This window comes from Elephantulus edwardii, unplaced genomic scaffold, assembly GCF_000299155.1.
Source record: "Elephantulus edwardii isolate Elephantulus edwardi_28Jun2011 unplaced genomic scaffold, EleEdw1.0 scaffold00263, whole genome shotgun sequence".
NCBI lineage: Eukaryota > Metazoa > Chordata > Mammalia > Macroscelidea > Macroscelididae > Elephantulus > Elephantulus edwardii.
Window position 1 is genome coordinate 913442 of NW_006400013.1, and position 15462 is coordinate 928903.

The window sequence follows — 15462 nt, forward strand, 5'->3', positions numbered from 1 at the left end:
CCTGCCTGGACTTCTGGCAGTTCTCTGCTGATGTGCTGTTCCAGTCATTTTTGGATAATCTTCAGTAGAATCTTGCTTGATACTGTTAGATAATCTTGCTTGATACTGTTAGATTATTTCCGCACTCTGTTCAGCACCTTTCTTTGGAATGTGAACAAATACACATCTTCCAGTCAATTGGCCAGGTGGTTGTCCTCCAGATTTCTTGGCACAACTTGGTGAGCACATCCAGGGCAGCGCCTGTTTGTTGAAATAGATCCATCAGTTTGCTATCAATTCTTGGGGCTTGTTTTTTTGCCAATTCTTTCAGAGCAGCTTGAACTTCTTCATTCATCACCACAGGCTCTTGCTCATACATTGTTTCATCAAATTCTTTTGTGTCCACCAATTCCTTTTGGTACAATGACTTGTATCAAAATCCATATTACCAAAATGCATTTTTTTTCTTAATACCAATATGCCTTCTATTACTGAAAACACATGGTATCAAGATTACCAAAAACTGAAAGCAGAAAATAATTCAGTCTTGGAACTTAGATTAAGCGCATTTAGGTGAGCCAGTTCTTAGCGAGCAGCATTCACCTCTCTCCTAAGGTCACTTTGTTTGCCTGTGGATCTCCACGATCCAGTCCCATGTGCGTGGGGTCACAGCAGGTTACGGTTAACTCCATGGCAGCTAACATGTGCACCAGCTCTGAAGTCTTATAGTCCTCATTTCCACCATCCTCTGTTCATCAAGTCGGCTACAGAGGCAGCCCACCCAGGTTCATGGAGAAGGAAAGCAGGCCTCCCTTCCTGATGACTCTAATTCCAGAGTATTAGTAGTCCAGAGGACATGAAGGTTTACAGATTGTCCAAGAGGGGCTTCAGACAGAAGATGGGTTTAGACTGTGTCTTGAAGGAGGGGCAGGATTTGGGTGAAAGAGAGAAGCAAAGAGGCAAATGGAAACTCATACCGCAGGCTGTGAATGAGAGGAGATTGCGCCCTGAGGGTGAAGCTTGAGACCCTCTCATGGTGACCAAGGCTCTATGCCAGGGAAAAGGGGCAGTCTGTCTTAAGAGTGAAACTCCCTGTTCCCAGCACCACGAAAGGCCTGAAATATGGGAGAGAAGGTAATGTGGTAAAGAGTCAAGAATTCTTGGAATCTTTACATCTCAAGATAGTTCTTTTGTCATCATCGTCTTTATTGTTAAGAGTAATGATCATAGTCAAGGTTTACACAGAAGTGTATCATTTTAAAAAATGCACATACCTTATCACCTTATTTGGATAGCACTGCAAAGCATTATTATTTTCATTTTGTTCAGAGCACACTGAGCTCAGCACCAGTTAACTAGTTAGCACAAGAACCAAAGCTAGAAGCCGTGTTTCTGTGACCCCAGGAGCCCTTGCTGTCCCTCCATATCTTGCTACCACTGAGATGCCTTCAGGGGATCTCAATACCACCCCCCTCCCGTGATCCTTCCATCATTTGTTTTCTGAGCTCCTGCTCTGTGGTTGTGGTTGACTCCCATGTGAAATCCCTGCAGGTTTTGGAACATCTCTGACATTGCAGTGTTGGGAATATACCAGTTCTGAGAGCTTTGCCTAAAAAGTATATTTCCCTGGACAATGTACTTTGTTCATCCTTCCAACTTCAAGACACTGTGATAAAAGACAATGTTCCAAAGTATGTTAAGATTCACACAGATTCCTTTATCCTATTTTTAGCAACATTTCTCGAAGGCAATTTTTATTTCCAGAAAAAGAATTGTAATGTATTAAACAGCTTTAAAAGAAGTACACCCACACCTCACTTATCTACACAGTTAGGTCCATAAAATCAAGTTATTAGGTGAAGGGGGAATCAAAGGAAAATCACTACATCATATCACAAAATGGAGTGTTATATACTGTGAAGTCAACTATGACACATATGAATAACACTTCTGAACCTTGCCCTATCATGACCCAATCTCATCGTGTCTGACACACCTGACCCTATTGCCACAGTCACTGTGTCAATTCATCTCATTTGGTCAGTTGACCTTCTTTTCCGGTGCTGACCCTCCACTCTTCCAAGCATAATGTCCTTCTTTAAGGACTAACCTCTCCTAACAACATGCCCAAATTATGTGAGATGGAGCTTCAAAATCCTTACCTTCACCCTTTCTAGTATAGACCTGTTTGTTCCCTTGGAAGTTTATGGTATATTCAGGACACTTCTCTAGCACCACAACTAGCCATTGGCTCTTCTTCTGTCATCCTTACTCCTTGTCCAGCTCTCTGATGCATAGCAAGTAATTGAGAAGACAATGGCCTGGATCAGGAGGATGTTTCCTATCTTTATGTAACTGCCAAACTGCTGAGAATTACTGTCCAGCCAAGATAGCTCATAACCTTATCTACCACAACTAGTGTCACTCTCACCTTACAGCTTGGCATGTGTTGCTGCCATATATATTTAATTAATGCCCAGAATAATCAGATAGTACATTATTAATATTATCATAAATGTGCGATATTGGACAATGGGATTGTCAGTGAGTGAGGAGTCTGGTGTGTATTTGTTGTGAATGCATTTTTCTGTTATTAAATGTGTCTACGTATTTGTTTAAGAATACAGAGGAGTCTTTTAAGAAATGCTGGTGGCATAGTATGTTAAGTGTTGGGCTTCTAACCCAAAGATTGACAATTCAGACCCCCTGTATGCTTCTCGAGAGAAAGACTGCTGGCTCTACAGTCTTGGAAATCCTACAGGCACTTCTGCTCTGAGTGGAGACTGACTTGATGGTGATGAATTTGAGCCTGGAAGTCTTTTTTTCTGCTACCTCGAGCATGTTATTGTTGTTATTAGGTGCCATCAAGTTGAGTATGACGAATAGCGACCCTATGAACAACTGATCTGAACACTGTCCTATCCTGTGTCATCCTCATCATTTCTTATACACTTCAGCCCGTTGTTGCAGTCACCAGGTCAGTCCACTTTGTTGAGGCCTTCTTATCTTTCACTGACCTTTCCCATCATGATATCCCGCTCCCAGGAATAGCCTCTCCTAGAAGCATGTCCAAAGAATGAGAGATCACATGTTGTCATCCTTGCTTCCAAGGACCACTCCATATGCACCTTTTATAAGACATGTCTTTGTTCTTTTGGCCATCGATGGGCTATTCAGTACTCTTCCAACACCACAGCGCAAAGGTGTCAGTTCCTTTCCTCTCATCCTTATTCATTGTCTAGCTCTCAGAAGCGTAACAAGTAACTTTTCACCTTGAGCATAGTAATATGTAAAATTTATCATGTGATCATACCCTATTTGATAGTACAGCTCTAGTTTCCTCTTGATTATAAATAGAATGATTCTCTTCTTTGCATGTTTCTGATTTTACACTCATTTTTCAAACAAATGTACTAAGGAAAGGAAATGTGTCCAATATATCGCTGTGTTTCATATTACAGATGTTGATGATGTTAGGTGCCATTGGGTCAAGTACAAATCATAGCGACCCTATGGACAACAGATCTGAATCCTGTAGGCTAGTATTTTTTTTAATTGAGATTAGATTCACATGACATATATGTGATTAAACTCACATTGGCATTAGCCATTTTTAATTTAATAATTCCGTGGTGTTTAGGACTTTCATCTTGTTGTACAACTAGCACCTTTGCTTAATTTCAAAACATTTTAACCGATCTAGATTTAAACCTCATCTCCATTAAGCAGTCAGTCTCTATTCTCCATCTCCCTTCTCCCTGAGTTTTCCATCCCCATGGTTTTTCTCTTCTGGACATTGCTGAAATCCTACAGGAAGTCCTATTTCTTTCCTTTAACATAATGTTTTCAAATTTCATCCATAGTGTAGCATGCATCAGAATTTCATTCCTTTTTTGTATGATGATGTTGTTGTTGTTGTTATTAGGTACCATCCAGTTGGCTACACAACTCAGAGAGACCCTTGAACAACTGATTGGCACCTCACCCTGTCCTGCAGCGCCCTTGCCATCTCTGACGTGCTTGAACCCGTTGTTACAATCACTCTGTAAATCCATCTTGTTGAGGGCCTTCTCATTCTCTAAACCTCCACCTTTGCCAGCATATCTTTTCCCTAGAGACTTTGCCAGTGTGTCTTTCACCAGAGGCTGGGCTCTTCTGAAGAGAAAGTGTCACCCTCCTCACCTCTAAGGAGCACCCTGCTTGCCCTTCCTTCAAGACAAACTCGTTTATTTTTTTGGCAATCCATAGGATATTATTCAGTGTTCTTCTCCAACACCACAGTTCAAAGGCATCAGTTCTTCTGTCATTCATTGTCCAACTTTCAGATGCATATGTATCTATTAAAAATTCCATGGCTTTTTTTGGCATAGCTGAATATATGAGCGTGCCATGCATTTTGTTTACCCATTCATGTATTGTTGAACATTTGTGGCTACTGTGGGATAATGATACAATAAACAGTGGTATGCAAATATCCATTTTCCCTCCCTGTTTTCAATTCTTTGGTATACAAACCTAGCCATGGACTTGTTGGGTCATGTGGTACTCCTACATTTAACTTTTTGAGGAACCGTAGACGTAGTGTTGTGTTCTGCTTTTAAAGGCTTTTCTTGAAGGAAGGAAAGTGATGTTTAAAGGCCAGAGCACCTTTTCATCTGCCGGTATTATATTCACAGACCTTTTCTCTTCTTCCCCTCTCAGGCGCAGCACACACACGACGCCATCATGGAGGCTGCCCAGCTCATGAAGGAAGCTGTGGATGACATCATGGTGACGCTCAACGAAGCAGCCAGTGAAGTGGGGCTTGTAGGAGGCATGGTGGACGCCATAGCAGAAGCCATGAGCAAGGTGGGTCTGGGCACCTCAGAGTCAGTCCTTGACTTAGTTTCCCAGTGTTACTATAACACAAGTACCAAAAGGGAGGATTTCAAGATCAGGAATTTATTTCCTCAATGTTCTAAAAGCTCAAATTCACACTGAATACTAAAAGCAAAACAAATGAAACTCACTGCTTTTGCCTGTTTCCACTCATCATGGTTCTCTGTTGGATTTTTTCAGGAGGAGACATGCCTGTCTTTCTCCCTCAGAGTAGTTAGTGGATTCAAACCACTGACCTTTCAATTAGCAACTCTTTATACACTGTTGCACCAGGACAATATACCAAAAACCAAACCCACTCCCATCAAGTTGATTCCAACTCCTGGTGACCTTCTCCCAGGTTCTGGGGCTCTAAATCTTTATCGATTGTAGGACCCTTTCCATCTTTCCCCTTCAGAGCCAGTGGTGAGTTCAAACTACAGAACATTCGGTTACCAGCCCGTAAGTTAATGCACTGTGCTGCCACGTGTTGTTATTAGGTAAAATTAGTCATCAGAGTTATGGCCCTGGGCATTCCTTGGGTCCTTGGCTTGTAAAGGAGCCTAACCTGTTGTCTTCTAATCAGCTCTTTTTGTAATTTAGAGGGGTTTGGTTTAGGATATACCTTATGCTGATATCATGTAATTAGTATAACAAAGAAAACCTCTTTTCCCAACAGGATTACATCTGCAAATACAGGGAGTTAGAATTCTGATGAGGAGCAACACAATTCAGTGTACAACAGGTTTTATTCCATTTCTTCTCCTACTTCCCTCAGACTTCGTCCCCAGGTACTTTTTTTCTAAGGAGCTGAGGCTCATGGCTGATACCAAGAGCCTTCTTTCACTGGAAGATTCTGTTAATAGAAATATTCAGTAACTTATTGAACAAATTTTTGTTTTTACTTTTGTAAGCCATAATACCCTTCTTTTCATTTTCCCATGGGAGGAAAAGAAAAGAAGAGATGTAAAACATTGTTTTCCTTGTTTGTGAAATAGAAATAGTTATAAGATTGGCACAGGATAGAGCAGGGTATAGGGCTGTTGTACATAGGGTCACTCTGAGTTACAAGCAACTCTACAGCACAACACAACAACAACATTCACTTCATAGGGAGCTCTGGTGGCCTAGTGGCAAGAAGCTGCACTCTAATCCCAAAGGCATACAGTTCAAGGCCACCAGATGTCCTGCAGGAGAGGGATAGCCAGTCTCCTCCCTTGCAATTAACTGCCTCTGAAAACCTGCCAGAGGCTCAGCTATGGGTCAGTTCTGACTCGAGGGTACACAATAACATTCACTTCATGGGGCTCTGGTGGCTTAATGGTAAGGAATTGTGCTGCCAACTCAAAGGCATGTGGTTCAAATCCACCCACTACTGCTTGGGCAGATTCCTCCCATGTGATTTACTGTCTGTGAAAACCTACTGGAGGGTCAGCTATGCGTCTGTTCCAGCTCAACAGTATTCACTTCATAGGACGCTCTGGTGGCCTAGTGTATAAGGAGTTGTGCTCCCAACCCAAAGGCAGGCAGTTCAAACCCACCAATTGCTTTGCGAGAAAAAGACAGGCCATCTCCTCCTGTGCAGTTTACAGCGTAGCAACACCTGCTGGAAGGTCAGCTATGAGTCTTTTCAAACACCACAGCAATGACTTTTTTACTTTGATCCACTTCTTAGGGAATTGTGATGGAAGTCCAGTCACGCCTCTAATTGGTTTGAGAGTTACTTCCTCAGAAATCCAGTAGTGGATCAGCTATGAGTTGGAATCAACTCAGGGGCCATTAGTGTGTAAGCAGTCCATTTCATAACGATCCCTGGAACCAAGACATTGGCTGTTCAAATCCACTAGCTACACGGAGGGAGAAAAATTGGATTTACTGCAATGAAAGCTCACTATTAGTGAGAATCAAAGGCAATGTGTTTGGGGTTTTGGTCACATCTGCTTTATAGCTTTTTGTGAGAAACTTAACTCAGATTGAAAGAATTAATTATTTCAGCACTATTCTTTGGAATACTAGGAATCACCAGAGAGCTTTTAAAAATTCCGGTTCCCAGTCGCCACCCTAGACATGCTCAATTAGAATTTCTATTACACTTTAAGAGAAACTAGTATATAGTCAGATGTGGAAACCACTGAAATAATATGTGAAAAAGCCCTTGGTGGCAATGGAAATAAAAAATAACCTGATTATAATTTTCTCATTTAGTGACCCATCAGTTGAGTTGGTTCCATAGGGAAATATGGTTAGAGGCCTTTTTAACTCCATATTTTCTGCTCCTTCCCCAAGGAACCTTTTACTAGATCTGTCAGATTGATATTCATTAAAATTAACAATTATTCATCAACATCTAATTGCTACCCTATGATAGCATACCTACAAATTTTAGACATTGGCTGTGTTTTGAAATGTCCATTGTCAGATTGCATTTATACAGGTTTTTCAGGATAATAATCAGTCTTTAATTGTTAATTTAGGGAGGATTGGTTGTTCATATCCCCATAAAGAGATGATGGCCTGAAACTAGATAGCACTATAATTAGAATAATTACCTTGAAACAGTATGCATTCATTATCAGTCTGATAAAGTAACCCACCCATTTGGGCTGATACGCTGCGGATCCTTTCAGAGGCCCAGGCTCTGCCTTGTCAAAGCACCCAATTAGTTTCTGGTTTGTGCTTCTGCTTCAAATCTGGATAGTGTGACAGCAAATGAATGAAATCCCCTTCTTTCAAAAGTCTGTTTGGTTTTCAGAATGTTGGCACTCCTGAGTTTTGAAAGTAAGCTGTGTTTCTACCAAGGGTATGCAGTAATAGAGCACCAAGAGTTTCTTGGTGCATAGTAGAAATTCAGGTGATACGTATTTTCTCCTAAGGCAAAGATGTTTTTCAGAATCACCCTCATGACAGGTAAGACCTCCGTAAATCCTAGGTTGATGCGGCAGAGAGAGCCTCATGCCTCTTGTGGGGTGAGCCTGGAGGATATTATGACGAGTGAAATATCTCAGTCACAAAAGGACAAATATTGCATGGTGCCACTGTTGTAAAATGGGACTGATACCAGGGTTGGGGTGAGACTGAGAAAAACTGGATAAATTGTGTATACTGCACTGAAACAGATGAGGGAGTGAATAATTTAAAAGTGATGTATGATAGAGTATTATGGTTATCACAAGAGTCCACAATTCAGGTTGCATAGTGGAATGTGCTTGGGGCGGTGGGAAGGGTGTGGGGGGATTGTGTACCAGGGAAGGAGTGTTTCTTTTACTTTTGAAAGAGAGGAGCAAACTGGGGGGGGGGGGCTGGGCGGGGAGAGAAGTGCAGCAGTGAATGAATGGAAATCCAAAATCTCTGTAAATGCTCATTAAAATTATTTTTAAAAAAATAAAATAAAATTTTTAAGAAAAGGAACCTTTGAGCCTGTACACATGGCAGGATACCGGCAGAGAAAAGCTTGTGCGTCACCTAATTTCAGTGCTGTAGCTACTGCTCTCTGCCTTAGGTTCATTTGATTCTTCTGGAAGAGCTAGGAAATACGTCTGGTGCTACCTCATAGTAATGATTAGGAATTACTGCCAACGTGAGCCACAGAGACCAGGAGAAAAACTTCCCTCCCAATTATTCTGAAGAGTATATAATCAGGGCTTCATTTTTGAAAAACACTGAAAACTACACCAGCTACTGTGGAGTTCATCCTGACTCATAGCAACCCTTTAAGACAGTTAGAGTCCCCAAGGCTATACATCTTTACAGATGCCGACTACCACTTCTTGGAGCGCGCTGGTGAGTTCAGATGGCTGACCTTCCGACTAACTAGTGCACATGTAACTGGGGCCAGAGCTCTTTAAGGGTTTCCTTCACACTCTCTCACTCTCACCGCTGAGGAGTTGAAACTGACTCATAGCTGACCCACCAGCAGGGCTCTGAGGCTGTAAAACGCAAGAGAGGAGATTACCCTTCTTTTTCCATAGAGAAGCTGGTGAATTCGCATCACCAGAGACACATCCTTTGAATTAGCCTCACAGCTCCCGGCTGACTGTGCCACTGGAGTGCCCCTTTAATTGCTTTCATTGGTACCTTTAAACTCTCTTCGACCTAAGGAATCACACGATGCCTCTTTCCCATTCCCTTTACTACGCCCACTCACTCTGCCCATCACTAGAGAACATTGTATGAAATGGCATTTCAGGTCCTTTGAGCCCCTCAGTAAAGGAAGGCATTAAAAACCTGACAGTATTCCCATCAACCCCAGCCACAGTGAACTATTAAATACTCTCCTTGGTTGCTTATACTTCAATCTTACTCCATTCTGTTCTCCCCACTTAATCACTGTTTGAGCCACATCGATCTCTTTGCTTTCCTTAAACCAGGTTTCAAGCCAGTTCTAAGACGCTTCAAACTGATTGTGACGATAGCTGGATGGGCTGTGCGGTCACATCATACACTCCAACTATACATGTTCCATTCGTGTATAGTCTTGCCTGAGTCTACTCATGACACTGGGCCCTCATTGAAGACTCCATCTGCCATTTTCCTGATTGATCACTTGACCTGTAGTCTCTTCACTGACTAAACTATTAGGCACAGAACAGCCAGAGCTACTCAGATATATCAACTCCTATCCCAAAGCCCTCCCCGTTGTTGTTGTGGTGCATAAGCCTATTATTGAAGCCGCTGTGCCAGACCTCCTTGCTGAGAGTCTCGCTTGGTTCATTAACTCTCTACGGCAGGAGTGTGCCGGGTTTTGTTCTGTTGTGCAAAGGACTGTTCTAAATTGTAACCAACTCAATGGCACCTATGAAAAGCTCGAGAGTCCACTGTTTTCTTCATGCTTTTCAAGGTTCTCTATGCAGCAGGCCCAGCCTCATTCCTACCACCATCTCCATAACCTCCTTTTTGTCCAAATCAGGGTGACTGCTCATATGTCCTGTGTAGATTCCTAGGCGTAAAATCTCTGGAGTATCAGTCGGCAACCCATGGTGACGGTCACTACCTGTGGTAATTGTGGGGAGGACAGCTGTGTTTTCATCACTGCTGTTTCAGTATCAGCATTGTGCCTCTTATCACGAGCATCATCTCTTTGTCTTTGTGTGGCAGTTGGCCGGCATTGATTCAGTTGATCCTGATTGCTACTTACGGAGTTTAGAAGTTAAGCAATGAAGGACCCGAGGCTAACTGAGTTTAAGTAACTAGCTTGAAATCGTTCACAGATTCTAGAACTAGGTTCTAAATATGCCTCCTGAACTGTTATATTCCGAGAGTCAGTGGCACTATTCCACCCCCCAATGATCCCACCTTTCTCTCTATTCTTATCACACTTAGAAGCAGGACTGGAAAAATACTCCTGTTGTGCTTGGTCAGATGAGTGGCAAATTACTGCTGCGTTTGCCACATGCATTCCTTCAATTCCTCCATGTATGTCAGTCATAAGTGAGGGTTCTGGGTACAGATACCGGTAAACTAAACCTCTCCTAGGGAAGTTCTTTGTGATAGAGATTCTGGCTCCTGTCCTCCACCCCATGTGCTTTCCTCAAGGTAACAGCCTCACTCACTCTCCCCAAGTACTTGGATGCTGTTTGCTTTTCTTGGGGCATCCTTCTGCAGGCACACCTCATGTCTGGTTCTAGAACACTTCAAAAGCAAAGTCACATGGATGTTTGTTTACCAAATCATCAATGACATAATTGATTAAGTATTCCGTTGCATAAGGCAAGTTTTAAATATTATTAGAGTTACCCAAATATGTCATAGATATAAAGTAGGGACATGGTATTGGGGAAATGGCACACAGACCTTCTATTTGTAAAAAATAAAAAGCATCTGAGCAGTGCAATAAAGTGAAGCACAAGAAAATGAGACACAGCTACACATAGCAGATCCCGCATCACCTGGTACAATTTAGCTAGCCCTTCTCTTTCTCTGGAAGGCCCCCTCTCTCCTCTCGGGCAAAGCACGGAGACGTGTCCTTGCCTGTGTATCCCAAGCACCTAATGTGCATCTTGACTGAAGTCCTGGTCAAAGGTGAGTGAAGACTTTAGGCCAAAAGCTTTGTGAAGGTGGCTCCAGTTCTGAAAGTTCCTAATTCTGATCACTGCAGTCCACATTTCTACCTGCTGTGTTTGATGTTTGCCTTTGTTTCTTCCCTTCTGTAGCTGGGAGAAGGCACGCCTCCAGAACCAAAGGGAACATTTGTGGACTATCAGACGACTGTGGTGAAGTACTCCAAAGCCATTGCGGTAACAGCTCAAGAAATGGTAAGGAGAAAAGACTGCCCTGCTGCCCTGTTGTCCCCCAGCCCCCACCCCACCCCACTGAGTCTTTAACTGGGTCTTCCCTGGGAAGATGAGGACCTACTCTTTGTTTTTAGTTTCTTCTGGGTCCTACCTTCTCTCCTTTGCCTGTGGTCCTTCTGGCTGAACCTAGAAGCCCCATTTGGTTCAAATCACCTCAAAAAAAAATTATGCAAGAGAGGATTAACAATAATTGGGCTTGCATGAGGACAGGGGAATGAAGGAAAGAGAAAATGAGAGTTAAAGAGGGAACAAGAAGGAAGGTTAAACTAAAGAGGGAGAAAATCCTATCCACCTTTCAGAAGTGTATTTGTAGATTAAAATCATAATGTAAGAGATGTTTGAGTACAAAATAGAACAAATGAGAATAATTGGAATAAAGGTTTCCAGACAAAGTGAAATAGTTTGTTTCCATAAGATTTTTTTCCTAGCAAGAGGAAAACTTTGGCAGACAATTTTTCTTTGGTGGAAATGTAATGCAATCAAAATTTTGTTGTATGTGTCCTGAGATATCAGTGGAATTGGGAGGCAGTGAAGGATATGTTGATAGAATTAACAGTTCTTACCAAAGATGGCAAATGGAGACCTCAAAGGATTAATAGGAACATGTGGGAAGTTCCTCCTCTCTTTTGAAGACTCAGATGTCCAAGGAACACCTGAAAGCTGCCTCTAACTCTTGCTGCCTAAGCTTGAGAAATCTAGGGGCCTTACGAAGGGGAGAGACCTCACAATCCCTCTCCAGCCTGGCCCAGGCAGACCTCGCTGCATGGCTTTGTCATGCAATCGTGTGTCCACTAGAGGTTGAGCTTGGACCACTAAGCGTCCCTGAAAGCTGCTGCTCAGGGCTAGAAACTCTCTGATTGTGCATCCTTGTTGTTGCTGAAGTCTGGGCCGGGAAGGAGGTAGATCAAATACCCATTTCTGAGTGTGATAAAAATCGCTAGTGTCAGCCTTAACCTTCTCAGGTGCTCATAAGAGAGACCATACGTGAAACCTCATAGCTTTACAGTGCCGATTCCACATAGGCAGGGAGCGCAGGGCAACAGAGGGTTAAACCGGACAGCAGTGGCCTCTTGGGTTCTGGGCTGGCCTGTCTTGGCACTCCGTGTCCAGCCTCTTAAGAAAGCGTTGGTAAACACTTAATAGTTTTCCCTCTGAATATTGAGAGATTTTTTCATTTCTTGATCATAAAAATTGAACTAATAAAATAATCTTTTGTAAAGATGGGGCTCAGGGAGGCAGGCAGCCTCTAGCTGCATCCTTGCTAATGAGATTACAACCTCATACCTTGAGGGGGCGAGAACCCCAGCTCACCTGGTCAAGGTCCTCCCACAGTCACGATGCATCTATTTGGTGAGGCTCAAATTGAGTAGCTCTTGGAATAGCCTCACTCTCTTGAGGTTCAGCCCCTGCTCCTTGGGAACCTGACAGTCTGTGAGTGATGTTCACTTGTAAACAAGCCTTAGATGGTCTGGAGTTCTGTCCTGTCTGCGAGGTTGTGGAAGCATAACATGAGTTATTAAAGTCCTTAAAAATCAAGATCTTAAATGCCAGGAAGGGAGAGACAGTGTGTTGTCCAAAGATAGAGAAGGTCTCACAAAGGAGGTGGGGCTTCTTACCAAAAGAGGAACAGGGACATCTTTCTGAAGGCTAGATAAATCTGCTGTTGCAGAATTTTGTTTTTTGGGGGTGGGATTTTTTTTTCCCCTTTGGCTCTAGTGGAAGAGTAAAAATTAGCAACAAGCACTTATCTGAGTAAGATAAATTGGCATAAATATTCCTATAAATCAGAGAGGAAGGAATGAAACATTTTAATGATAAAAATTAAAGTATTACCATTTGGGCTTCAGGAAACCCTTGGCTAAATTTATGGCTTAAACTTTGTCATCCTTTGGCACAAATCTATCACAGAGTTGCATCCTCTGAATTTCTTCCTTCAAAGCATTTCATTTACTCATTATCTCTCATTGACTATTTCCCTGTCAGCCCTGTTCTCATGCCCTCTCTTGCCCAGGGTGGGGCCCATTTCTGGGCTTCCTGAGACCAGATCAGCTTATGCCCTCTTGTGGTTTCTTTGGGGAACTGCTCTGGGTGTCTTGACATCATTGCCTTCCCCACCCCCCACCGGAGAATGGACAGGGTGGGCCCGCCTCCCCACTGCACGGCCTGAGCACTGAGCATGGTGCCCACCTCGCTGACCCGGGAGGAGCCCTGTGCGGACTGGGCCTCTCGTGTGTGATGCAGCATGGGCTTCGCTTGAATCACCCTCTCCAGCGTCACAGCCCCAAATGCCAGCCCCACTTTCCCCCACTGAAAAGTGAACGAACCCCTGTGGCTTTCAGTGGTATTAACAGATTGTTATGCTTTTCTCTGTGTGTGTGTGTGTGTATGTATGTATTTGTGTCTTGCTTGTTTTCTTTTTCCAGATGACTAAGTCGGTTACTAACCCGGAGGAGTTGGGCGGACTGGCTTCACAAATGACCAGTGACTATGGGCACCTGGCCCTCCAGGGCCAGATGGCAGCGGCTACGGCGGAGCCAGAGGAGGTCTGCCATCCTAGGCCCCCTATTTTAAGAGGCAAACATACGTGGATGCCCACTTCTAGGGGTTTCTCTGTAGCTCAGCTCCACAAGATCCCAGCCAGATAACCAGCCCAAGGCTTAGTCCTGCTTGAGTTTAGTCTGAACTCCCCCTACATACACGTTGTGTTGAGGTTTCACTGACCTGCTGAGATCTTGGCCGCACCTGGGAGGTGGGCTTTCAGTTAGAAGGACCCTGGTAACAGCATTCTGCCACATCACCTAGCTGCCAGCTCATCACCTGTTGCCTCTAACAACCAACCTGTCCAAGCTTGGGCTTGCCAGTGGCAGAACCACACAGTATCTCCATCATCTTCTCGTCTCTTAACTCTCAGCACATCCTCCTTACTTGTCATGTCTTTCAAAGACTCACAGAAGGCTTCGCTGAGCCAAGTATGGGATTTAGCTGGCCCCCTTTAAAGAAAGAGCGCTAAAGTTTGGTTTCATAAAACACAGTCTTGCTGAATTTTTATAGGTGGCTTTCTAGGAACTGGTCCAGAAGCCTACCTCCATGAGACCTACCTGACTTCCCTGAACTCGCTTTCCTAGTGGCCAAAGTAGCCTTGGCCTCCCCTGTGTCTGTCTGGGCCTTTAAGAGCTGGCCACAGTGTTTGTCCTCAAGGGCATTTTCCAAGAGCTTCCATGCCTGAGACTCCTGAGAAGTCAAGTGGTCCACTGAGAAGTACTTAGAGCACCCAGGATCTCGGGTGCCTGATTGTACCTGTGCCAATGGTGCAACATAGGAGGGGCCTGGGATCAGAGGGACTGAATGACTCCTTAGAGAAAGAAAGCTGAATCTAAACTAAAGAATGATGGAATGGATTGCAGGCCACTAGGAAGATGAAGATGACGACGTTCCATGCACATCAGCTAGCTGCTTATGGAGAGCAAATCCTGCTTGAGAAGTTCTTGAAAGAGCTGACTGTCACCGCAGGGGGCTGACTAGTCTTCCCAGCCGCCTGTGATGACACTCAGTGTCCCCTCAGCCACTTGGTGCCACCATTTCTTCTGGGAGTCAGCTCTAAACATATCTTAACTCTCAGAGATACCACAGACAGGGACCTGAAGCAAGATTGCTTTGTAATGTGTGTCATAACAGTGCATGCAAAGCGAATGATCATATATATATGTCCACACAAACATATATATCTAGCATGAGTGTATTTAAGTTTCTAACAATGCTTAAGAATGACTGAACATTTAGGCTGTGGCATGAATAATTCTATTCGTCATGTCTCTATAACATCATACTGAGAAAGAGAAGCTTTTCAGGATTCTGGTTTGGGGTTGTTTTATTTTAACGCAGGCTCTGTTTTGGGGGTTTGATTTGGTGTGGAGTTTTTGTTTTGTTTTTTAAGTAGATACACTGTTTTATAGTAAGGGTCCATCATGCATCTGATGAACAAGTAATTTTTCATTTTGTTAATAAGTGTAAGCAGACCAGATGTTACAGTAAGGAAGAATTTGGGCACGAGGAAAGGAGTGTTTGCTTTAGGAAGGAGTTGAAAATGGAAGGAGATGGTGATTGTGAGGGAGGTTTGGGTCTCTGTCTCCAGGGATCTTTTCAAATAGAACCTGCCTCCATCCCTGGAAATGTTGGCCTGCGAGTTAGCCAGTGAAATACACCAGGCTGTGTGCAGCCCCGTCCGCATCCAGGTTCTCACACGCTGACCTCCCGTCTGTGTAAAACAAGTAGATTCCTGTATTACAGCCCAAACCTCTGAAGCAAAATAGAAAATAATGCAAAGGCAGCCAGCAAA

The 15462-nt window shown here is 43.5% G+C and overlaps 1 protein-coding gene across 1 annotated transcript in view; it reads left to right on the forward strand.

Annotated features, from left to right (window-relative positions):
- The window catches only part of TLN2 (talin 2), a 282673-nt gene that overhangs the window by 192709 nt on the left and 74502 nt on the right, over positions 1 to 15462 (forward strand). The window contains exons 39-41 of the mRNA XM_006899628.1: positions 4681 to 4827; positions 10986 to 11087; positions 13550 to 13669. Of these exons, the coding sequence (XP_006899690.1) occupies positions 4681 to 4827; positions 10986 to 11087; positions 13550 to 13669 (369 nt within the window). The remainder of the gene's footprint in view (positions 1 to 4680; positions 4828 to 10985; positions 11088 to 13549; positions 13670 to 15462) is intronic.